The sequence below is a fragment of the Ranitomeya imitator genome, chromosome 10, assembly GCF_032444005.1.
Source record: "Ranitomeya imitator isolate aRanImi1 chromosome 10, aRanImi1.pri, whole genome shotgun sequence".
Classification (NCBI taxonomy): Eukaryota; Metazoa; Chordata; class Amphibia; order Anura; family Dendrobatidae; genus Ranitomeya; species Ranitomeya imitator.
The window spans coordinates 68,926,604-68,950,540 of record NC_091291.1 but is presented as its reverse complement, the minus strand read 5'-3'; the positions used below and the strand labels follow the sequence as shown (position 1 = coordinate 68,950,540).

At 45.2% G+C, this 23,937-nt stretch overlaps 1 protein-coding gene across 2 annotated transcripts; it reads left to right on the top strand.

The window, feature by feature from the left end:
- The first annotated feature begins 801 nt into the window (after nt 1–801).
- Nucleotides 802–22,041, top strand: UBE2S (ubiquitin conjugating enzyme E2 S). Of its 2 annotated transcripts, XM_069742002.1 has the most exons (5): nt 802–935; nt 1,056–1,148; nt 4,732–4,879; nt 18,057–18,247; nt 21,542–22,041. In XM_069742002.1, exons 2-5 carry the CDS (start codon nt 1,146–1,148, stop codon nt 21,833–21,835), a joined length of 636 nt encoding a protein of 211 aa, XP_069598103.1. In that variant the 5' UTR covers nt 802–935; nt 1,056–1,145; the 3' UTR covers nt 21,836–22,041. The 2 variants fall into 2 exon arrangements, with proteins under 2 accessions (XP_069598103.1, XP_069598104.1); XM_069742003.1 differs by lacking the exon at nt 802–935 and having other exon boundaries at nt 1,003–1,148.
- Nucleotides 22,042–23,937: the final 1,896 nt, after the last annotated feature.

Genomic DNA, 23,937 nt, shown 5'->3' with positions numbered 1-23,937 from the left:
TCTACTGTATTTCTCTAATCCAGAAAGCTGCCCGGCGGACGGACAGTAGTGATGGGCCCTGCAGTCTACAGCTCATCATGGACTCATATACAGGGTCTATATATATAGGGTCTATAGATGTCTACCAGATATATGACCAACATTAGCAAAGTTTTGACCCCATAGACCGGACTTATGTAAGGGGACAATCAGTAAAAAACTATGACATGAAGGACAATTCCGAGGTTGTGGCTGGGAATCTGCCCCCTCACATGGAGGACCCCTGCGGCTGTACACGAGCTCCCTCGCCATGTGCTGGCTGGGCACTGTAGTTCTCCTCATCCATCCTCGATCACTGGGGTGATTGGAGCGGTGGTCGTCCATAGCCATCTGCTCTTTACACCTCACTGTCGGCCCCAGTGATCGGGAATGGGTGGGAGTCCAGATCGGTCAGTGTATTATTCACGCTGCCATTCCTTCTCCGTCTCTATAGCGCAGTGCCCTGAGATTCCGCCATGTGACAGTGAGCACCCAGGAGTCACACCCATGTCACCACACGCTCCCAGGAGTCCCAGCTTCTGTCTGTACTGACAGCAGCAACCACTTCCCAGGTACTTCTGCTTCAGCGTCACTCTGCGATATTCAAACCGCCCAATCCAGAGCCGCGTTCTTTGGTGCGAGGCCACGCTTTTGCACCGCACCCTGTGATTGGACGCTATGAATGCCAATCCTTGCGTGGGAGCAGCTACGGCTCAAAATTCGTTTATATGTGCGGCTATTGGTTAACAGGTGTGACGTCGCAGCTCTCTGATAGGTCAGAGAGAACGGTTTGGAGTGGGCGTGTCCAGAAAATAGACGAAGGTTATATGAAGGGGTGTCGGTGGGCCGTGGAGGCTTAGTGCCGGGGAGCCAACGCGAGCACGGGAGGCCTGGGTGTTGGGAGACCGGGCTGGACGGTAAGGGGAGGGGCCCGTGAGCTAACGAATTAGAGAAGAACGTCTACGGGCGTCAGTGTAAGCTAGGCCCCAGCTTGGCATCGGCGTCACTTCCATTTCCTTCTCGTTCGCTGCTACCAGGCCCTTGTTTCCGGATTCCCCTTACCGGAGCGCTGTACCCCCCGGAGGAGAGCGCGGTATCTTCTGTGGCGGCCCGTAACCTCCTGCGGCATGGTGAGTGTGTGCCCGGCCTCCTGCGGAGTCTGCCATTGTCTGACTGCTCCTGTATGACCGGGTCCTGGCTGGGCCCCCGTGTGTGTACATGTGCCCACTGGGCATTGTTGGGGTGCAGACGCCGTATTTGCAGGACGCATTAGGCTACGTTCACATTTGCGTTGTTTGGCGCAGCGTCGTTGATGCAACGCATGTCAAACGCATACAGAACGCAGCGTTTTTCGACGCATGCGTTGTCCTATACAATTAAAGATCAAAAAGGCCCCCAAAAAATACGTTTAGTCAAAAGGCACATGCGTCAAAAAATGCGGCTCAACGCTGGCACCTGCACCCTATGCCTTTTTCATAGACACTAATGTGTTTTTTGGCGCATTTACGACGCAGGTGCGTTGCATGTGTTTTTCTTCAGAAATGTGACGAATCAAAACTGCAACCTGTAGCATCGTCCGCGCCCTGTCTGGTGCGCCAAAAAAAACCCATGCGTCATACAACGCATGACAACGCATACTGGCGCATGTCCATGCGCACCCCATGTTAAAGATAGGGGCGCATGACGCATGCGTCGGTATCCGTCGACGACGCTGCGCCCAAAGATGCAAATGTGAACGTAGTAGTTCTGCATGCAGTGCCACTATCCTGCTGCGGGCGGTCTCCTTGGTTGCACCTGACTCTCGGGCAGCATGTTCCCGGAATCCAAGCTGCCAATGCGATTACTGACCGCTGTATAAATGAGCGGTAAGAACTCTTAGGGTATGTGCACATGTTGTGGATTTTGCAGCGGATCCGCAGCGGTTTTGACGCTGCGGATCCGCAGCTGTTTTCCATGCGTTGTACGGTACCATGTAAACGTATGGAAAACCAAATCCGCAGTGCCCATGCTGCGGAAAAAAAGCGCGGAAACGCAGCAATTTTATTCCGCAGCATGTCAATTTTGTGCGGATTCTGCAGTGGTTTACACCCACTTCATAATAGGAATCCGCAGGTGTAAAACCGCAGATGGAATCCGCACAAAAACCACATAAAATCCGCAGATAAAACGCAGGGCTTTTTGCCTGCCGATTTCTCAAAACAGGTGCAGAAAAATCTGCCGAGGTTCCATCTATGTGTGCACATACCCTTAAGGTACCTTCACACTGAACGATATCGCTAGCGATCCGTGACGTTGCAGCGTCCTGGCTAGCGATATCGTTCAGTTTGACAGGCAGCAGCGATCAGGATCCTGCTGTGCCATCGTTGGTCGGCGCAGAAAGTCCAGAACTTTATTTCGTCGCTGGACTCCCGCAGACATCACTGAATCGGCGTGTGTGACGCCGATTCAGCGATGTCTTCACTGGTAACCAGGGTAAACATCGGGTAACTAAGCACAGGGCCGCGCTTAGTAACCCGATATTTACCCTGGTTACCAGCGTAAAAGTAAAAAACAAACACTACATACTTACATTCCGGCGTCTGTCCCCCGGCGCTCTGCTTCTCTGCACTGTGTAAGCGCAGCGGCCGGAAAGCACAGCGGTGACGTCACTGCTGTGCTCTGCTTTCCAGCCGGCGCTCAGTGCAGAGAAGCAGAGCGCCGGAGAGGACAGACACCGGAATGTAAGTATGTAGTGTTTGTTTTTTTACGTTTACGCTGGTAACCAGGGTAAACATCAAGTTACTAAGCGCGGCCCTGCGCTTAGTAACCCGATGTTTACCCTGGTTACCAGGGGAATTCGCATCGTTGGTCGCTGGAGAGCTGTCTGTGTGACAGCTCTCCAGCGACCACACAGCGACGCTGCAGCGATCGGGATCGTTGTCTAGATCGCTGCAGCGTCGCTAAAGCTACGTTCACACTAGCGTTGTGCGACGCAACGCACGCAAAAACGCTGCGTTTTGCGACGCATGCGTCGTTTTTTGCCGATAATCGGACGCAAGAAAAATGCAACTTGTTGCGTTTTCTTGGTCCGACGCTTGCGGCAAAAAAGACGCATGCGTCGCACGACGCAACAAACAAAAACGCATGCGTCCCCCATGTTAAACATAGGGGCGCATGACGCGTGCGTCGCCCGACGCTAACCCGACGCACACTAGCATAACGCTAGTGTGAACGTTACCTAAATGTGACGGCACCTTTAGTCTTCTTTTCACAACAATAAACACTGCCCCTTCAGTCTGTCCTCTCCGAGGTCTGCCTGCGAGTCTCCGCTGCTGTCTGGCATTGGCTGCGTCTCGGACGTCACGTCCTAAGCGTCTGAGGGGGGATTTCTGGTGACCCTAGCAGAGCTTACTGATTGGTTGCTGGGCCTTCGTCTCGCAGCCAATGCTAGAACCTGGAAGCCTTTACAATTTCAGTGTTGCACCTGGGGAAGGAAAGTGCGGCATGGATTGATATTTTTTAATGGACACCTGTCATGTAACGCTATTCATTTGCCAATTTGGGGCTTATCTGCAGGTTAATAGTAATCTGTCACCCGCCCCTCTGCCGGGAGGAAATAAACTTTATTCTTGCCAGCAGCATTTGGCTTCAGTCACAGCTCTGTGTATAGAGGGTGGTGGCTGCACCCTGTGCTCCCCACTGAGGGACCGCCAGCTTAGCATTAGGGTGCCGGGGCTGTGGGTACAGTCGATACACTGAGCGGTGACAAAGGGTGAGGCTGCCAGGGGAATAAAGTTAATTTGCTCCCATCAGAGGGGCTCAGTGTGGACTCCATACTGTCACGGCCGGTTCTCTTTATCGAACTGAAGCAGAACTTTCCAGAAAACTAAAGGTACCTTCACACTGAGCAACTTTAGAACGATAGCGATCCGTGACGTTGCAGCGTCCTGGATAGCGATATCGTTGTTTGACACGCAGCAGCGATCAGGATCCTGCTGTGAGATAGCTGGTCGGAGCTAGAAGTCCGGAACTTTATTTAGTCGCTGGATCACCCGCTGACATCGCTGAATCGACGTGTGTGACGCCGATCCAGCGATGTGTTCACTTGTAACCAGGGTAAACATCGGGTTACTAAGCGCAGGGCCGCGCTTAGTAACCCGATATTTACCCTGGTTACCATTGTAAATGTAAAAAAAAAAACAAAACACTACATACTTACATTCCGGTGTCTGTCGCGTCCCCTGTGTCCGCTTCCCTGCACTGTCAGCGCCAGCCGTAAAGCAGAGCACAGCGGTGACGTCACTGCTCTGCTTTACGGCCGGCGCTTACACAGTGCAGGGAAGCTGACGCCGGAGGAAGGCGCGTCAGACACCGGAATGTAAGTATGTAGTGTTTTTTTTTTTTTACATTTACAATGGTAACCAGGGTAAACATTGGGTTACTAAGCGCGGCCCTGCGCTTAGTAACCCGATGGTTACCCGGGGACTTCGGCATCATTGGTCGCTGGAGAGCTGTCTGTGTGACAGCTCTCCAGCGACCACACAACGACTAAACAGCGACGCTGCAGCGATCAGCATCGTTGTCTATATCGCTGCAGCGTCTCTTAATGTGACGGTACCTTAAAGAATCTCTTCAGGTTTTAGCTGCGCTAGAAGTTTGCATGTTTTGGTGTGAATTGTTACTCCTCCATTAGATATAATGCTAATGGGGTTTTCTTTTGCTTTCTCTTTGCAGAATTCAAACGTTGAAAACTTGCCTCCACATATAATTCGCCAGGTTTACAAAGAGGTCTCTACTTTGACATCTGACCCTCCCGAAGGCATAAAAATCATTCCAAATGAAGAAGATATAACGGATGTACAAGTTAGCATTGAAGGGCCAGGTTAGTATATTCTACTGAGAATTCTTTCATGGGTTTTCCACTTTTAGAAAAGTAAACCAGAAGCGTCTCTTCTAATGTAAAACAATGAGGGTTGTGCCCGTGCATCCACAGCCGGTGCCTGACTGCTGTATCCAGCCATACGCCTGCATGGGCTGCTAGACAAATCTCCCAATCATGTCTCCACAAGATAGACATGCTCGGTCTGGGAAGACTCCGCATGTCTGTCTCTGCGGATGTCTGCATGCATAGTGGACATGGAATTTCTTGAAATACCATCCACTATGCTGTAATATCTGGATGCTGCATAAGTACTCAGCATCCAATCTGCAGCGTTTACTGATCGTGTGCACATACCCTAAGGCTATGTGCACATGTTCATGGTTTTTTCGCTATAGAAACGCTAAAAAAAATGCTCACATTAAGCATTCTATTTTTAGAATGCATTCCGCATTTTTTGTGCACATGCTGCGTTTTTTTTTCCACGGCGAAATCGCATTCTGGAAAAAAAACGCAGCATATTCATTCTTTGTGCGGAAACGCGGGGATTCCGCACACATAAGAATGCATTGATCCGCTTACTTCCCGCATGGGGCTATATGCCCACCATGCGGGAAGTAAGCGAATCATGTGCGGATGGTACCCAGGGTGGATGAGAGGAGACTCTCCTCCAGGCCCTGGGAACCATATAATTGTAATAATAAATAATAATAATTTTATTTATATAGCGCCAACATATTCCGCAGCGCTTTACAAATTATAGAGGGGACTTGTACAGACAATAAACATTACAGCATAACAGAAATACAGTTCAAAACAGATACCAGGAGGAATGAGGGCCCTGCTCGCAAGCTTACAAACTATGGGGAAAAGGGGAGACACGAGAGGTGGATGGTAACAATTGCTTTAGTTATTCGGACCAGCTATAGTGTAAGGCTGTAATAGTGTATAGTGTATAGTGTAATTGTCAAAAAAAGACTTAAAATAGTGATATTCTCACCTTCCGATGGCCCCCGGAGTCCTTCCTCTCAGTGGTGCACGCGGCGGCTTTCGTTCCCAGGGATGCTTTGCGTGAAGGACTTGGGATGACATCGCAGTCACGTGATTGTGACGTCACAAAGGTCTTTCGTGCAAAGTATCCATTGGAACGGAAGCCGTCGCGTGCACCGCTGAGATCGGGGGCCGACGGAAGGTGAGAATAGCCATTTTTTTAAATTATGTTTAACGTTCTATCTTTTACTATTGATGCGGCATAGGCTGCATCAATAGTAAAAAGTTGGTCACACTTGTCAAACACTGTTTGACAAGTGTGACCAACCTGTCAATCAGTTTTCCAAGCAATGCTACAGATCGCTAGGAAAACGCTAGTGTTTAGCGGGAAAACGCATGCCAATTCTGCATGTGATATACCCGCGGCAGGAGTTCCAGAATTGGCGCGGAAATTTCTGCGGCAATTCTGCAACGTGTGCACTTAGCCTAAAGCAGTTTTGTGCACACTCCCATGAATGAAAGCTGGGAGAAAATAAACCATGATTGCAAGTTGCTGATGTGCTGTCATTTGTGGTGTCTGTTGATGACACCCTTGACTGTCGTTACTATCCTCCTGTGAAAGCCAGGCCATGGCTGATGTACATAGGTCTTGATTTTCTCTATACATAGCAGTGCTCCAACCTAGGATGTATGGATAGGTAATGGCAATTGCGTGGGCACACCTGCTGCACACGATCATCGGGTTGTTCAGCAAACATGACAGCTGACTCACTGCCAGGAACGGTGCTTCCTCTGCTCCTGGCTGTTTTACCCCCCTAAGATCGATCACCGCATTTAGAAGGCAGAGAGGGCATCCCTCTCCCTTATCTGCCCCCGCAACGTCTTTGTGAGGACTGTTGTTGCCATGGTGACCTGAGGTTGTCATGACGACATCTGGGTCACCAGGCTATGGCAAGCTTATTGGATCGTGTAAGCACAGCACTGAACGTTCTATAAATCATTGGATTGCTTTATAACTGCTTTTAGACTGCAAAAAGTGAAAGTCCCATAGTGGGACTAAGTAGAAAAGTTAAAGGGAACCTGTCACCCCCAAAATTGAAGATGAGCTAAGCCCACCAGCATCAGGGGCTTAACAGCATTCTGTATTGCTGTAGATAAGCCCCCGATGTATCCTGAAAGATGAGATAAAGCGGTTAGATCATACTCACCCTGGGGCGGTCCGATGGGCGTCGCGATCCGGGGTCTCCCGTCTTCTTACGATGACGTCCTCTTGTCTTCATGCTGAGGCTCCACCGCAGTCGTACTTTATCTGTCCTGTTGAGGGCAGAGCAAAGTACTACAGTGCGCAGGTGCTGGGCCTCTCTGACCTTTCCCGACTCCTGCGCACTGCAGTACTTGGCTCTGCTCTCAACAGGACAGATAAAGTACGACTGCGGCGGAGCCGCAGCATGAATACAAGAGGAGGACGTCATCGTAAGAAAATGGGAGGCCCCAGACTGGACCGCAATGCCCATTGGACCGGACCGGGACCGCCCCTGGGTGAGTGTAATCTAACCTCTTTTTCTCCTCTTTCAGGATACATCGGGGGCTTAACTACAGCATTACAGAATAAGCCCCTGATGCCGGTGGGCTTAGCTCACCTTCGATTTTGGGGGTGACAGGTTCCCTTTAACAAATAAAAATATTGTACCATAATTATTTTTATGTAAAAAATAAAATACACATTTGGTATCGGCACGTCCAGAACCACACGACCTATAAAACTGTTTCACTAGTTAAAGGAACCTGTCAGCAGGATTGTGCAACAGTGTCAGGCCGGCGCCGTTATACTGATGAGACCTGGTGATGAAATCCGTCCTGTGGTTGTGTAATGTTTATTTTCAGTTTTGAGTTAAGTTACCTTCACACATAACGATATCGTTAACGATATCTTTGCTTTTTGTGACGTAGCAACGATATCGTTAAGGAAATCGTTGTGACAGCAACCAACGATCAGGCCCCTGCTGGGAGATCGTTGGTCGCTGAACAAAGTCCAGAACTTTATTTCGTCGCTGGATCTCCCGCTGACATCGCTGGATCGGCGTGTGTGACACCGATCCAGCGATGTCTTCACTGGTAACCAGGGTAAACATCGGGTTACTAAGCGCAGGGCCGCGCTTAGTAACCCGATGTTTACCCTGGTTACCAGCGTAAAAAAAAACAGTACATACTTACCTACCGCTGTCTGTCCCCGGCGCTGTGCTCTGCACTCCTCCTGTACTGGCTGTGAGCGTCGGTCAGCCGGAAAGCAGAGCGGTGACGTCACCGCTCTGCTTTCCGGCCGCTGTGCTCACAGCCAGTGCAGGAGGAGTGCAGAGAAGCAGAGCGCCGGGGACAGACAGCTGTAGGTAAGTATGTAGTGTTTTTTTTTTTTACTTTTATGCTGGTAACCAGGGTAAACATCGGGTTACTAAGCGCGGCCCTGCCCTTAGTAACCCGATGGTTACCCGGGGACTTCGGGATCGTTGGTCGCTGGAGAGCTGTCTGTGTGACAGCTCTCCAGCGACCAAACAGCGATGCTGCAGCGATCCGGATCGTTGTCGGTATCGCTGCAGCGTCGCTTAATGTGAAGGGGCCTTTAATGATATGCCCGTACTCCAGGGCGGCCTGTGGGGGGGTCTTCATGTGGTGCTCTGATTAGGTATTCATCTTTATGGCTTATGATAGGCCACTGATCCTTCACTTACCTGCCCTTTATTTTACATGCATATAATGTGAGGCTTAGAATTTTTTTTACATCCAACAAAATGGCGCCTGCACAGTAGCATCTATCTTACTGATTGGCGGCACTTGCTCAGTAGCATCTATAAGAGATAGATGCTGCTGTCCAGGCGCCTTTTTGTTGATGTAAAAAAAAAAATCTCTAGGCCTCACATTATGCAGTGGCCTGTCATAAGCCCATAAGGGTGCATATGTAAGCAGAGCGCCACATGAAGACCCTCCCAGGCTGTCCGGAATCATGAGAATTTCATTAACTTCTTTACGAACATCTACTGACATAGCATCATGAGTGTGTCAGTGCAGGAACTATGACTTGCTATGTCCGTCGTGTGTAAACACGCAGTGACAGGTCAGTGCCGATAGCTGAGGCACGGGAAGAGGTGAAGGGACCCATGCCGGCGGTCCCCGCACCCAGATCTGTGATCGTGCAGGAGATGCAGAAATATCAGCAATTTTTGCCCAATGTGTGCTGGAGCTCAGAGGTGCCAGTGGCTGAGCTGCACTTATCAGGAGCGGTGTCAGTGCAGCCCCTGGCTAACCCACTAAATGCTACGCTAGATCGCAACATTCAGGGGAATGAGAGCTCCCTCTTCCTTCAGATCGGCGTGGCCCGATCGTTGTCATGATGACCCCTGGGTGACCAAGCTACAGAAAGCATGCATGTAAAAAAGTGAAATAAACGAAGTACTTATTTGGTATTGCTGCTTCCAGTGCAACCAAATCTAGAAGTCAAGCCTTCAGTGAACGCCATAAAAAATGTAAAAAGGGGCTAACAATGACTTACCGTATATACTCGAGTATAAGCTGACCCGAGTATAAGCCGACCCCCCTAATTTTGCCACAAAAAACTGGGAAAACTTATTGACTCAAGTATAAGCCTAGGGTGGAAATGCAGCATTTACCGGTGAATTTAAAAAATAAAAATAGATCATTATTTCCCCATAGCTGTGCCATAGTGCTCTGCACCGTTCATATTTCCCCATAGCTCTGCCCCATATAGTGCTCTGCGCCGTTCATTATTGCCCTATAGCTGTGCCATATAGTGCTCTGCACCGTTCATATCTCCCCATAGCTGTGCCATATAGTGCTCTGCACCGTTCATATCTCCCCATAGCTGTGCCATATAGTGCTATGCACCGTTCATATATCCCCATAGCTGTGCCATATAGTGCTCTGCACCGTTCATATCTCCCCATAGCTGTGCCCTATATGCTCTGCACCGTTCATATCTCCCCATAGCTGTGCCATATAGTGCTCTGCACCGTTCATATCTCCCCATAGCTGCCATATAGTGCTCTGCACCGTTCAGATCTCCCCATAGCTGTGCCCCATATAGTGCTCTGCACCGTTCATATTTCCCCATAGATGCTCCATTGAAAGCTCTGCCATTGCTGCTGCTGCAATAAAAAAAACACATACTCGCCTCTCTTGCTTGCAGCTCCCGGCGTCCGGTCCCAGCGTTTCTCCGCTCTGACTGATCAGGCAGAGGGCGCCGCGCACACTATATGCGTCATCGCGCCCTCTGACCTGCACAGTAAGTGGGGAGAGACTCCGGGAAGACAGAGCGGCGCCGGGAAGATGGAGCGACGCCCGGCGGCTGGAACGGGGACAGGTAAATGACATACTTGCCTGCTCCCGGCGTCCCGCTCCTTCCCCCGGACAGCTGGTCTTCGGTGCCGCAGCCTCTTTCTCTATCAGCGGTCACCGTTACCGCTGATTAGAGAAATGAATAGGCGGCTCCACCCCTATGGGAGGTGGAGCCGCCTATTCATTTCTCTAATGAGCGGTCCGACGTGACCGCTGAAGAGGGGAAGAACTGCAGCACCGAAGACCGTGGGACGGCAGGGGGAGCGTCAGGATTGCTGGAAGCAGGTACGTATGCCTCAGCGCCCTCACCCGCCGACCCTGCCACCCACCTTGACTCGAGTATAAGCCGAGAGGGGCACTTTCAGCCCAAAAATTTGGGCTCAAAATCTCGGCTTATACTCGAGTATATACGGTATTTATTGCTGGAATAAAGTGAAGTAAAAGGAGATAAAAAAACAAATATAAATAAAAATGGTAGTGCCGAAAAACTCATCTTTTTCCCAAAAAACAAGCATACAGCTCCATCAGCAGAAAAGTAAGTTATAGCTCTCAGAATAAAGCGATGCGAAAATATATTTTTCTAAAAAAAAGTGTAAAAGCACCAAAACATAAAAATATAAATGTGGTTTTGCTGTAATTGTACTGACCCGAAGAATAGCTGACTTATCAGTTTCAACACACAGCGAATGAAATAATAATAAAAAAAAAGCTGAATTGCTGGATTTTGTTCATTCTGCTGCCTCAAAAATCAGAATAAAAAGCAATAAAAAAAACTGTCATCTGACCAAAAACAGTACCAATAAACTTCAACTCATCCCGTAAAAAACAAGCCCTCACATGACTGTCGGCTGAAATATGGAAAAATTATGGTTCTCAAAATATGGCAATGCGCAATAAAAAGCATTTTTTAGTGTGACAGCAGCCAAACAAAAAAGAAATCTGATATAGTTGTAATCGCACCGATCAGAAGATTAGTCATTTATTTGCTGGAATGGCGTAAAAAATAAATCCAATTCTTCACCCCTGCTTTTGATTTGTTCATTCTGTCTCCCAAAGATCGCGGTGAGGCTCGGCTCACATTTATCTTGCGCTTTACGCTGAGCACGTACACTAGGGTTTCCGTGTAAATGTGTGAAGTGTGATTCAGATAGAGCCTCTGGCAGAAGATTCCCTATGAGGCAGATGGAGGTACTTTGGATGCCGTCTGACCTGTTATCTGCCCGTGTCTGTCCTTTTAGGATTGTATAAAAGTGTGGTCTGCCAGTTTTGTGCACTTTTGCAAAGGACTATGCTGAACAGAGGCCAGACGGAGCCCAGAGTAAATTTATTATACTGAATGGATCCCTACTGAATCAAGTCACTCAGATTTAAACACAACGTAACGCCAAGTCAATCAGAATTCTTTGAAATCAACCTGTCCAGTTATGAAGGAACACAGATTGTGAATCAATTTCTCCTGCTGTTGTGCAAATGGAACAGATAACAGGTAGAAATGATAGGCTATCAGCAAGACAACCCCTATAAAGGAGTGATTCTGCAGGGAGTGACCACAGACCATTTCTGTTTTCATCCTTTTTGGCTGTTTTGATCACTTTTGCATTTTGCCATTGATCTCACCCAAAGAGGTACTGTACAGTAGCATGAGGTGGAGTCTACAGCCCACAGAAGTAACAAATTCTTTAGAACATATAAGTAATGCAGTAGACTCTATACCTAGTGGTGAGGGGGACTATAATAGCTCGGGACACTCCCATAATATATGAAAACACAAAAGAAAATAGAGCACAAAAGTCCCACATCAGATATATTTATTAAAAAACATATGAAACACAAAAGAGAAATAGCAATGAAGAGAATGTTTTTGACAAAATAATTTGATTACACAGATGTAAGAGTCCACTTATATTTTAGTGGATAGGAAGAGCAGCATGCAGCACCAAGTTTAATCAAAGTGCAAGTGCTTACAGTGTCCCCTAGCATATGCATAACGTCATGAGGAAAACGACACTGAACGTCTTAGAATACAGAAATTATTTAGTGCCGATAAGTAATACTAGTGAATAATAATAAAATTATAGACAGTGCCGGATCCACACTGGAAAGATGCATACCGTAAGAACAGAAATGAAGTGCATATCACTTTAAGGGAACAAAAGGTAACGTATTTTGCTGCAAACACCTCTTACCCATAGTCTCCACTGTAGGACTCTGCTTACAGCCCCAACACGTTTTGCATTTTCTGTTTTCATTCTATTTGGCTGGTTTGGACACTTGCATTTTGTCATTGCTCTCACCCAAAGCTACTGTACAGTAGCAGGAGGCTGAGTCTACAACTCACAGAAGTTGCGAAAGTGATGTAGCTCATCCAGAATGGCACATTAATGTGAGGTGTGGCAAGAATGACCGCTGTCTGCAGTGTCCAGAGAATGGAGCAGATACATTGAGACATGAATGGGGCCAGGTGGGCAATAACCCAGCAGCAGGACCTCTACCTCCTCCTTTGTGCAAGGAGGAGCAGTGTGAGCCCTGCAAAATGACATCCAGCAGGCCACTAACTTCCATGTCTGCTCAAACTGTCAGAAACCGAGGGCCTGAGGTCCACAAGTGCGTGTTGTGCGAACAGCCCAACGCCCTGCAGTGTGATTGGCATTTGCCAGAGAACACCAAGAGTGGCAGATTTGACATTCGTGCTCTGGCCTCTTCACGAATGAGAGCAGGTTCACACTGAGCACATGTGACAGACGTGACAATATGGAAATGCCATGGAGAATGTTCTGCCTGTGTTCATCCCCAGAGATTTTAAAGCCCGGTTTCCTTTTGATCCAGAGGAAGTAAAGGTTTTGGAAGAGATCCCAAAAATTGAGATTTCTATTGCTAGTGGCAAAGAAAACATCAGTACCCTTCGAGGATTCATAATTCCTTTGTCATGCCATAGATGGGAAGGCAGAGGGGTTACTTAGAAGAAGCTGGGAGGTAGCAGATGCCATTATTAGAGGCAACATAGCTGCCACCTTGTTAGCCAGGTTCATCTGCCTCTGGATTGAGGAGTTAACATCCCAATTAAAATTCAACACTCAAGTTATTCTAGAATCCCTTCCCATGTTATAAATTGACTTAATTTATCGCAGATCTCCGCAGTATCTGAGGTTTGCAGCCAGTAGTAATGTCTTGCCTAATTCAGCAAGACTTGCCATCTAGCTAAAAACATGGTCGAGGGGCAGTCACTCAAAAAATAAACTGTTCCATCCTGTTTTCAGGCACACATTTTTGGTCCCGTCCTAGATGAGATTCTAGAGAGGACCTCTGATAACAAAGTTTTCCCCGAAGAAAAACCCAAGATATCATTCATTTTGTAGTCCCTGCCCATCCCAAAAGCAGGATTTCAAGGGGAAGACTCAGGAAGGTGTGGCTTTACCCCAAAGCGAGTGTGGCAGGTTTCTTCAGGCCCACCAGGGAGACCATGATACCAGAGAAGTCAGTGGTAGGCTTCTGTTCCTGGAGGGTTAGCAGGCCATCACAAAAAATCAGTGGATTGTGCGGGTCAAAGGAGAAGGTTACAAAATAGATTCCTCCAAAAGTATCGCATCACCAAGCCTCAATCCCCTTCCACCTCAAAAAGGGACCTACCAGTATTGGGTCAGTACAGTACCCTTCAGAGGGCTGGGTACAGAAAATTAGAGACCATAAAATCAGTCATTCCATTAATAAGGGGAATTCTGTATGATGCACATTAGATCTGAGGCTCATATTAACATGTCTATCCCATCTACTAACAGTTCCTGAGATTTGCACTGGAATGTCAGGGAGTAATCCACCAATTTCAGTGCCTACTGTTCAGCCTGTCCTTGGCACCTTTTCTTCACAAAGATAATTGACGGAGGTGGCTGCCGCCTTGAGAAAAAAGGAATCATCGTCATCCCATACCTGGGTGATCTCCTGGTGGCAGATTCAGTGGCCAATGTCAATCAACATCTAGCCCTGATTATTCACACACCAAAAGATCTAGGATGGTGCATAAACTGGGAAGTCTGATCTACATCCGGACAACCACAAATTATTTTTAGGGTTCCTCTTCGACTAACATTTTGATATGTCTTCCCTTCCTCTTATATTGTAAACACACAGCAAGTATAAGTCTTTTATTTGAATTAAAAACAAAACACTTCTTTTTATTTATAAATAACATAATTCCGTTATACTCACCAAATGCCCATTCCATTGAATCCCTCATCTCCTGTAATCATACTAAAAATATAAAACAATATCTGCTTTTGGCACCGTCCAGGTTGAAAGCTAGTAATCCCCAGACATGGATTACAGCGTGCGACAGAATGACGGACAGGTGAGGGATATTGTTTTTATTTCAGGAGACAATTGATTCAATGGAATGGGTGTTAGGTAAGTAACTGCTATTTTTAAGCAAAAAGTGTATTTTGTTTTTATTTCAAATAAGACTTTATACTTGCTGTGTGTTTATTTACAATATAACTAAAAGATTAGTAATGGATAGGAGTCTTATAGATGCCTCTCCATTACTAAGCTGTGGGCTTGATGTCACCTGACAATATAAAGGTGATATCAACTCCACAAATATGAACCCCACTTGCTACCGCTACAGGGCAAGTGGGAAGAGTCGGGCAAGGCGCCAGAATTGGTACATCTAATGTGCCTTTTCTGGATCAGCTGTGGGCTGCTTTTAAGACTGGTGAACTCCCCAGTCTTGTAGAATCAAGAGAACAATTATAAAACCAAAAACACATGGGCCACCTGCATAGCGAACAAGTCTGTAGGAACCTGTTCACACCACCAAAGAACTTGAAAACACAAAAGCGCACAGAGGTAAAAAAAATACAGCTGAATGATTTACATCTGTTAGCCAGCATAAGTACATGTGGGGGTTGCCTGCTTGCTAGGGAATCCCCACATGTAGTCAAGCTGGTTTAGAGATGTAAATCATTCAGCTGCGGCAATAAAAACTAAATCTCTGAGCACTAAAAAATACTCGGAGGACCCCGAGCATGCTTGGGAAATCTCGAGTAACGAGTATATTCGCTCGTCACTATTAGTGACTGCAAAGTTATACTGACAAGTAGACAGAGAATGGCAGGCAGCAAGGATTCTGGGAGATTTATGGTGGAGGGAGCAGGGTGACATCAGCACAGAGTATTTCAGGAGCGCAGTGTGCTGGTCTATGGGGGGCACCCTGCTCAGTGTGCGGAGCAGCCAGGGATTTTACATTGAGCTGTCTTTTATACACCTGGATGGACCGTCTGCTCCACAAAAATCCAGGAAACATTTCTTCTGATTGATGGCCTGTTCTGATCCAGACATTGCATGCTAAAACCTTATTCCCCTCCTCAGATCCTGTCTTCTCCATCCAGTCCTGGCGATGTGTGAAAGCGAGGTGACAGGCGCAGTCCGATGTGACGCTGGGAAGCAGGCTGGAGAGAAATGTAGCCGTATAGTAACGATAAAAATAAGGCCCTTCTATTCAGCTGCCTCACCAGCCCTCCCTTGACTGCACCTAACTGGAGGTCATGCTGCTCCCTCTATTACCCCAGACCCGCGTGCAGGTGATCAGCCAGAACCACCCTAGAATGGGTCCCCTTTCTGAAGGTAATACGGCCATATACATCACACACAATACTGCTATATACTTCACACAGTAATATACATCACACATAATACCACCATAGTGTTCTCACATACCATATGCTTCACATAATACCGCCATATACTTCTCACATAATGCCGCCATATACTTCTCACATAATATCGCCATATACTGCTCACATACCGTCATATAGATCACACATAAAACCACCATATAATTCTCACATACTACTGCCACATAATCACACATAATCCCAAAATATAGTTCTCATATAATAGTCATATAGGTTTCACATCATTCCACAATACTGATCAAATATAATACCACCAAATAGATCACATATAATACCGTCATATAGATCACACAATGTCATAATACAGATCACATATAATACTTGGCAGCATCATGTGTGATTTATATGGCAGTATTATGTAATATATGGCGGCATAATGTGGGGTGTTTATGGGAGTATTATGTGATAAATATATATGGCGGCATTATGTGATCCATATGGCATTGTGCTGGTCTAGGGGCGGTCACAGATGTATGGTGGAACAGGGTGACAGGAGCACAGAGTATTTCAGGAGAGCAGTGTGCTGGTCTATGGGGCGGGGGTGTGTGTGCTCATACTCACACAACTGTATAAAGACGTGGGGTCCCCCTATAATTAATAACCAGTAAATGTTAGGCAGACAGCTGCGGGCTGACATTAATAGCTTAGGAAGGGGCTATGGATATTGTCTCCCCCCCTTCACAGGCTAAAAAAACATCAGCTCTCAGCTGCCTTTTAGATGTGCCTTTTCTGGCGCTTTGCCTGGCAATTCCCACTTGCCCTGTAGCAGTAGCAAGTGGGGTTCATATTTGGGGGGTTGATGTCACCTTTATATTGACCGGTGACATCAAGCTCATGGCTTAGTAATGGAGAGGCGTCTATAAAACACGTATCCATTACTAATCCTGTAGTTGTATTGTAAATAAAGACACGGCCAGAATAAAGTCCTTTATTAATCTTAATCTTAAGATTCTATGGGTGAAAAATGTAAGTGACATGCTGCAGTTTTCCAAATCAGTCAGGGAAAGAACCTGCATATGAGTTTTCTGGAATCATACTTTTCTGGTACTGTAAAACGCAGCTTAAAATTTGCATTAAAAAGTAGCAAAAATGCAACGTGTGAACATAGCTTTAGGGTGGCAATAAGGGATAATTGAGGCGTGAACAATCAGTCTGTGTTCAATGGGCTGCACACAGACCCCTTATTGCCAGTGTACCTGGCTGATTTTTCCACTCAGATGAATAGTTTGTCTGGAATTGCAGGAATATTGTCCATTTTACACACCAGAATAATGTAAAGGCATCTCCGCAGACGAGTGCACAGCCAGTCACGTATGTAATCACGACGAACCTGACTTTCAATGTGGTCATCTGAACACATCTTGCAGTGATCGAAGATTGAAAGAAGGAATATAAACCAGCTCACCCGTGATGCATAAGCTGAGTTTCGGGAGCACGGACCCGCTGTGTCCAGGCGTGTAGAATCCAAGAGAAAAAAATGTCCAGCTTCACTGAATCTGTGAAAAAGTTTTCTTTATTCACAAACTTAAACATGGAGGATACAAACTTCAGCACAAACCATATGGGTAAAAATCTCAACGCGTTTCTGGAGACTGAGCTCCCTTAATCATGAGCAATCCTGATTAAAGGGAACCTGTCACCTGAATTTGGTGGGACTGGTTTTGGGTCATATGGGCGGAGTTTTCAGGTTTTTGATTCACCCTTTCCTTACCCGCTGGCTGCAATATTGGATTGAAGTTCATTCTCTGTCCTCCGTAATACACGCCTGCGCAATAATACAGTGTGGGCACCATATCCCTGTTAAAAAAAAAAAAAAAAAATAGTTCTATACTCACCCGCAAGATTGCCTTGCGCAGGCGTGTGCTACGGAGGATGAATCAAACACCCGAAAACTCCGCCCATATAACCGAAATCCGGTCCTGCCAAATTCAGGTGACCGGTTCCCTTTTAAGGGAGCTTAGTCTCCAGAAACGCGTTGAGATTCTTACCCATATGGTTTGTGCTGAAGTTTGTATCCTCCATGTTTAAGTTTGTGAATAAAGAAAACTTTCACGGATTCAGTGAAGCTGGACCTTTTTTTCTCAGTGATCTAACATGCCTGTGGGTTTCTTACCTGTAAGTTATTAATATCAAACTTGTGTTTTTTTGTTTTGCAGAGGGAACTCCATATTCAGGGGGAATTTTCAGAATGAAGTTAATCTTGGGCAAAGATTTTCCCGCTGCCCCTCCAAAGGGATACTTCCTTACCAAAATATTTCATCCAAATGTTAGCAACAATGGAGAAATCTGTGTAAATGTTTTAAAGAAAGACTGGAAAGCAGAGCTTGGCATTAGACACGTGTTACTGGTAAGAGTGTCCCACAAGTGATGCATTGCCGGCGTACAGACGAGCATGGTTCTATGAAAAATCCTTTACAATTTTTATGCTCTTGAATAGAGTGCTGGATAATGTCGTCTAAGTAACAATCTACTGTAAATTGTCCAGTATGACATTCATATAGTAATAATAATAATCGTTATATAGCGCCAACATATTCCGCAGCGCTTTACAGTTTAATCTTTTCAACCATAAGTCATAGGTAACAACGTTAACAATACAGTAAAGCACAATAAGACGCCCCTGCTCGTGAGAGATTACAATATGCAAATACAGAGCATATACACTGTTTTGAGACCCCTTGAAGAGTAACTGTCGACTTAATTTTTATTGCCTAAACCAATAGTACACACGGAAATAAATAGCTTAGTAATATATTGTCAGTGATATTGGCTTTTCTCCTCCAGAACTGATCATTCTCCGTGTTCAGTGAAGACCCGTTTTCCCCAGCACACTCGGAATCCCTGGTGTTTTGGGGCACAATGTGTTGGTCCTCCTGTAGTTATACGGCTCAATACTCGCACTAGTCTTGTGATTTTATGGTGCCACACGTTTGCGTCACAAGAACAATGAGGTCTAAGCATTTCAGACCCAACACAGACGCTGCAATGTCCTGTTCCAAGGCGTGCGCATCTGTGGCAATTTTTCTGCCAGCTGACAAATTTCTAAAGTAGGCAAATCTTAGCAGTTAGCGCAGTGTTTTTCTATTATGTTGACTGACCTACTGGCAGCCCAACTCCAGCAGACTTGTGTGACTCATCCTCAGTTTCTCCAGAATACTGTCATGAAACAACTTTGAAAAGTTGCCAAATTTTCAAAAATTGGTGCCTTCTGGCTTTTCACACCAGGTTTAAACATCTCTGCTAAAATGGCAGCTTTGGGGACTTGGTGTGACAGATCTCAGCTCTTTGCATCTGACACATGCACACATAGGAGGCATCATTTCCTTTGTGTATTTGTTGGACATGTGAAGCTAAAGGGATTGTCATCTACTGGATAAACTCTTAATTACGTAAAGCGTAGTAGTTTTATTTCTAAATAGTGACTATGAAAATAAGCATCATTGTAATATATTTTCAGAAAAATCTGCTCCTTTCTCCCCCAAAATTGAACGGTTATCAAAATTCTCAATTCTGAGGTAGAATCTGTATTAAATGACCACTTTCCCATTACTGAGATAGGAGATGGCAGAGGCTACTGATACAATTCTATATATCACAAAGAACAGATGATACTGGGTCAAACAAAGTCATATAAAATTACAGTACTTTATCAAAAAATGTTAAAATATTGACAACATGAGACTAAAGCACCCCTTTTTAAGCACATTTCACAGATCAATGCCCCCTGACGAAGGTTTTTTAACCGAAACGCGCGTTGGGGTGGAGGCGTGCTCCAGGAGGGTCGAGCTACACTGCGGTGGGTATAATTTTTGTCTTGCCATACACTGTCATTTCGCTGCGTTTGTGATTTTTTTTTTTTTTTTCCTAGTATTATAGCGGCGGTACTGCAATACATGGGCTATTATTAGTCCCACTGCTTCTTACTATGCAGCGCTCATTGTTGGGACCTCTCTATGGATAGGGACCTGGTGCCAGTATTTTAGGGTATATTCATCTCCCCATATGTTGGGTTATTTAATCCGCTGTCTCTGGGTTGGTTATCAATTATTGTTATTGGAGTCTGCATTTATATCTATTGACCCCTGGTCCCATGCCTCTCCTCAATGTTGTTATATAGCACAATCCTGCTCTTGTGCTATTCATCTCCTTTTAGTCACCTGTTGTCAATATTTTAACATTTTTTGATAAAGTACTGTGATTTTATGACTTTGTTTGACCCAGTATCATCTGTTCTTTGTGATATATATGTTATATACGATGATAGGTCGTATGGTAGTTGCATTCATGGTGAATCATTATTGATATTCACGTACCATGTGCAATTATACTGTAAGTGTTACTGATACAATTCTATGTAGACTGAAGCTAAAGGCTGAGCTCCTCCTGCTCCCCCCTCAGTCTACATCAAATCTCATCAGTATCCCCCCACTATTTCCTACTCTCCCACTAATGGGAAAGTGTGTTACAGAATACAGATTCTACCTCAGTGAGAATTTTCAGAATTACTGCTGATCAGTCCTGGAGGAGAAAAGCAGATTTGTCTAAGCTATATTAGTTACTTTTCTTTTGTGCTATTTATGAAATAAAAATTAAACCGGTTAGGGTAGGTGCACACAATCCAACCGGCAGCGTCCAGGTGTTACAGCATAGTGGATAGGATTTCAGGAAATTACATGCTCACAATGCGTGCAGACGCCTGCGGATCACCGGAGTAGACGGACAAACGACGTGTCTCTCCAGACTGCAGCATGTCCATTTCTCTTGCAGAGGCCAATGTATTGGACGTAGTGATTCCGCATGATTCAGTGATCAGATGCGGATTCACCTGCGCTCAATAGACGGCAGCGCTTTGGATGAGGCGAACATATGCTGCGTCCAAAGCGCTGCTAGCCCTGGATTGTGGGCACCCGGCCTTACTCTAAGTGATCCACATGGCTTAAAAATATCTCCTGGACCAGCAGCTCACCTGCCTTGTCAGTGCTGGGGTTCCCAATGTGACAGTCATGTGACTACTTCAGCTGTCACTTTTCTACATTGTGGAAGCGGAAAGGGGAGTCTTTTAAATGTGTTACTTGGATTAACTGTGAATAACTTTTATATCACAAATCAATAGTGCGCATGAAAATAAGCAGCTTTGTCGTATATCTTATCAGAGGAATCTGCTTTTCTCTTCCTGGATTGATCGTTGACTCTCAATTTATAGGTTTTAACCTGTATTCAGAAGACACATCCTCCCACTACAAATAAATGATACCCTTACAAATCCTATGGGGAGGTTGGGAAAGAAAGGCAGAGAGGCTAGAGGCAGATGTCCTCCTGCCAGTGCTCCTGAAATCGTTACCCTTCTCCATAGACCTTTGCGCACGGACTGCCATCTGTCTGAGTAATGGGAAAGTCTGTGTTCATTGAAGACATTACCTGTGAGTTGGAAATGAAGGCTCAGTCCAGGAGAACGAGTCAGATTTGTGTAATCAGATATATTACAATATTTATACGTGCTATTGATTTATGAATAGAAATTAAACAATTACAAGTAGTGCAGCAGTGGAAACCCTCAGTTACTCCACCGATGAAGGCGCAGCTGCAGGCGGATGATGCACCAGTTATCTCACTGATGTTTTTTTTTTCTCTTTTCTCAAAGACCATAAAGTGTTTGTTGATTCATCCGAACCCTGAATCAGCGCTGAATGAAGAGGCTGGCCGTCTTTTACTGGAGAACTATGAGGAGTATGCATCCCGTGCAAGACTAATGACAGAAATTCATGCCCAGAGCTCATCCTTAAGGGGCAAAGATGCCACGGACCCCTGCTCATCTGCATCGGCGGCAGTGGCTGTTGGGGATGGGCCAATGGCCAAGAAACATGCTGGAGACCGTGACAAAAAACTGGCAGCAAAAAAGAAGACAGACAAAAAGCGAGCTTTGCGGCGACTTTAGGTGGAAGTCTCAGGAGGGTTGAGATTGGAGTGAACTTTTAGACCAGGTAGGGAGGGACCGTGCAACAGGTTTTGGGGGAAGTAATAAATCCATATCCTGTTTTTCCCCTTTTTGTTTTTTTTTTTAAAGCCTGCTTTTGTTAGTTTTTTCCAATCTAAGTTATTTAAATTATACGTCTATTAAAACACGTTTTTTTCATAAAGAAATCTGATTTTATTTGAACGTTTATTTCAAGCATTCCATATGAAACAAGCTTTTGGTTATTGAAAGGATGTGAACATTATTTTTGTTTGGCATGTTAAAAATTTTCTTACATTTCAAAAACTAACTCCTTTTCAATTATTTTGGGAAACAAGTATTGTAGTGTTCCACATTTAATGTTAAACGAGCAGCTTTTGGGTTTGGGATGCAGAAAAAGCACAAAAACAGGCAAAAAGCATCTATCTAAAAAAGCCTTGGAGGATAGTAATCAAATGTATATATCTGCGTAAGCAGTCTGACATCAAATACTGAAAACAAAAAGGATAAATGCTGAACAAAGGGAAAACAGATTCTTCAAAACATTACTGTGAATTAGTCTTAGAAAATGAAAGATACTGAAATTAAGGGTTTTTTGGCTAAGGGTTCCCACCGCAGCCAGGTTTTGTTTATTCCCAGAAACCAGAATTATATTTTTCAGATTACCCGACCATAGGAGGACTTGTATTTTGCAGCAAGAATTGCATTTACTAGCTCAGTTTAATGTGCCAGATAATGAACTTAAAAGCAGAAGCAATTTCTGTGGGTTAAAATAAATAGCAGCTTCATAATTTTAATTATTTTGTTAATAAGTAAGTATTCACTGGTGAAAATTTTCTGCTGGTCAGTACAATAATGGCAATATCAGATTTATAGTTTGCTACATTCGACATATTTAGGAAGTTTTATCATAAGAAGGTGGCTTTTCTAGTACCAGCCAAAGCGGTGAGACTTCAGAAATCTCATGCCCACTTGTTTGTTTTTTTTTTTTTTAATTCCTGATAGTTTGAGCTCTGCAGTATTTTGACCCAAATCTGCAGCATGTCAATTTCAGCATTTTTGCAGTATTTTTTCATCCATAGAAAATAATGAGCAAGTGCAACAAACAGGTTTTGCTGCGTTCTTGCTGCTTTTTTTAGTGAAAAAAAACTTTTAAACATGTACTGTAGATAAATCGCACAAGTAACCCGCACCCAAGAACGCTGCAAAATGTTTTTAACGCAGTGTTTTTACTGCCAAGAAAGCAGGTTTTGGCTGCAGAAAACAAAGCTAGGTGTGAACGTACCTGAAGTCTCTGTAAAATGATTTTGAATGGCTAATCACTCACTGTAAGGTGTCAGACTGAATCACTTTAAACTCTGACCTCTTTCCCAGCATTGTCCTATCTGGGAAAAGCTATTGACCACAATTTTCTGCACCTCTAAAGAGATGCCATTGTAATAGAGCCTGGAGAGTCCAAAGTGACTCAATAGGCCAGAAACATAAACTTAAAAGCTCCGCTTAGAGCACCAGGATAAATGTGGTCTGAGCCAAATATAATGTACCCCAAAATGTTACCAATAAACACTTCTACGCAACCCAAAAAGATAGCCAAGGTCTTTAAATTCAAACATTGGGGGTTATCCCGCTTACTGGCAGCTCAGACTCTGGAAAAGTGACAGGACTCACCACAAAAATCCTGGGAAATATGTTCACAAATGCCTGTCACTTCAGCACCCCACAGTGTGTCTAAGCTGCTGATAGTGTACATATGCATGTCACTGTGTTATTAGAGAGCTGTTTCTCCTACTTTCACAAGAAAATAATTATAATGCAGGACTTGACCGTGACATTTTTCTAATTTCTACTAGCGATCTTTTGCTAATGACCTGCAGCATGGACCACTGGACGTCTGAGGTGTGGACTACATTAAACCAAGCAGCTGTAAAATCCTATGACGCTTGCTCCCGCACTGGACACGGTGGCATCTGGACGCTGCTTAGTTTAGTGTAGCCCACAGGTCTGACTTCGGGTGGTCTGAGCTGCAAATTACACTAGTCAACAGCAAAATTGGTTCAGACATGAAAACCGTTCAACGTAACTAA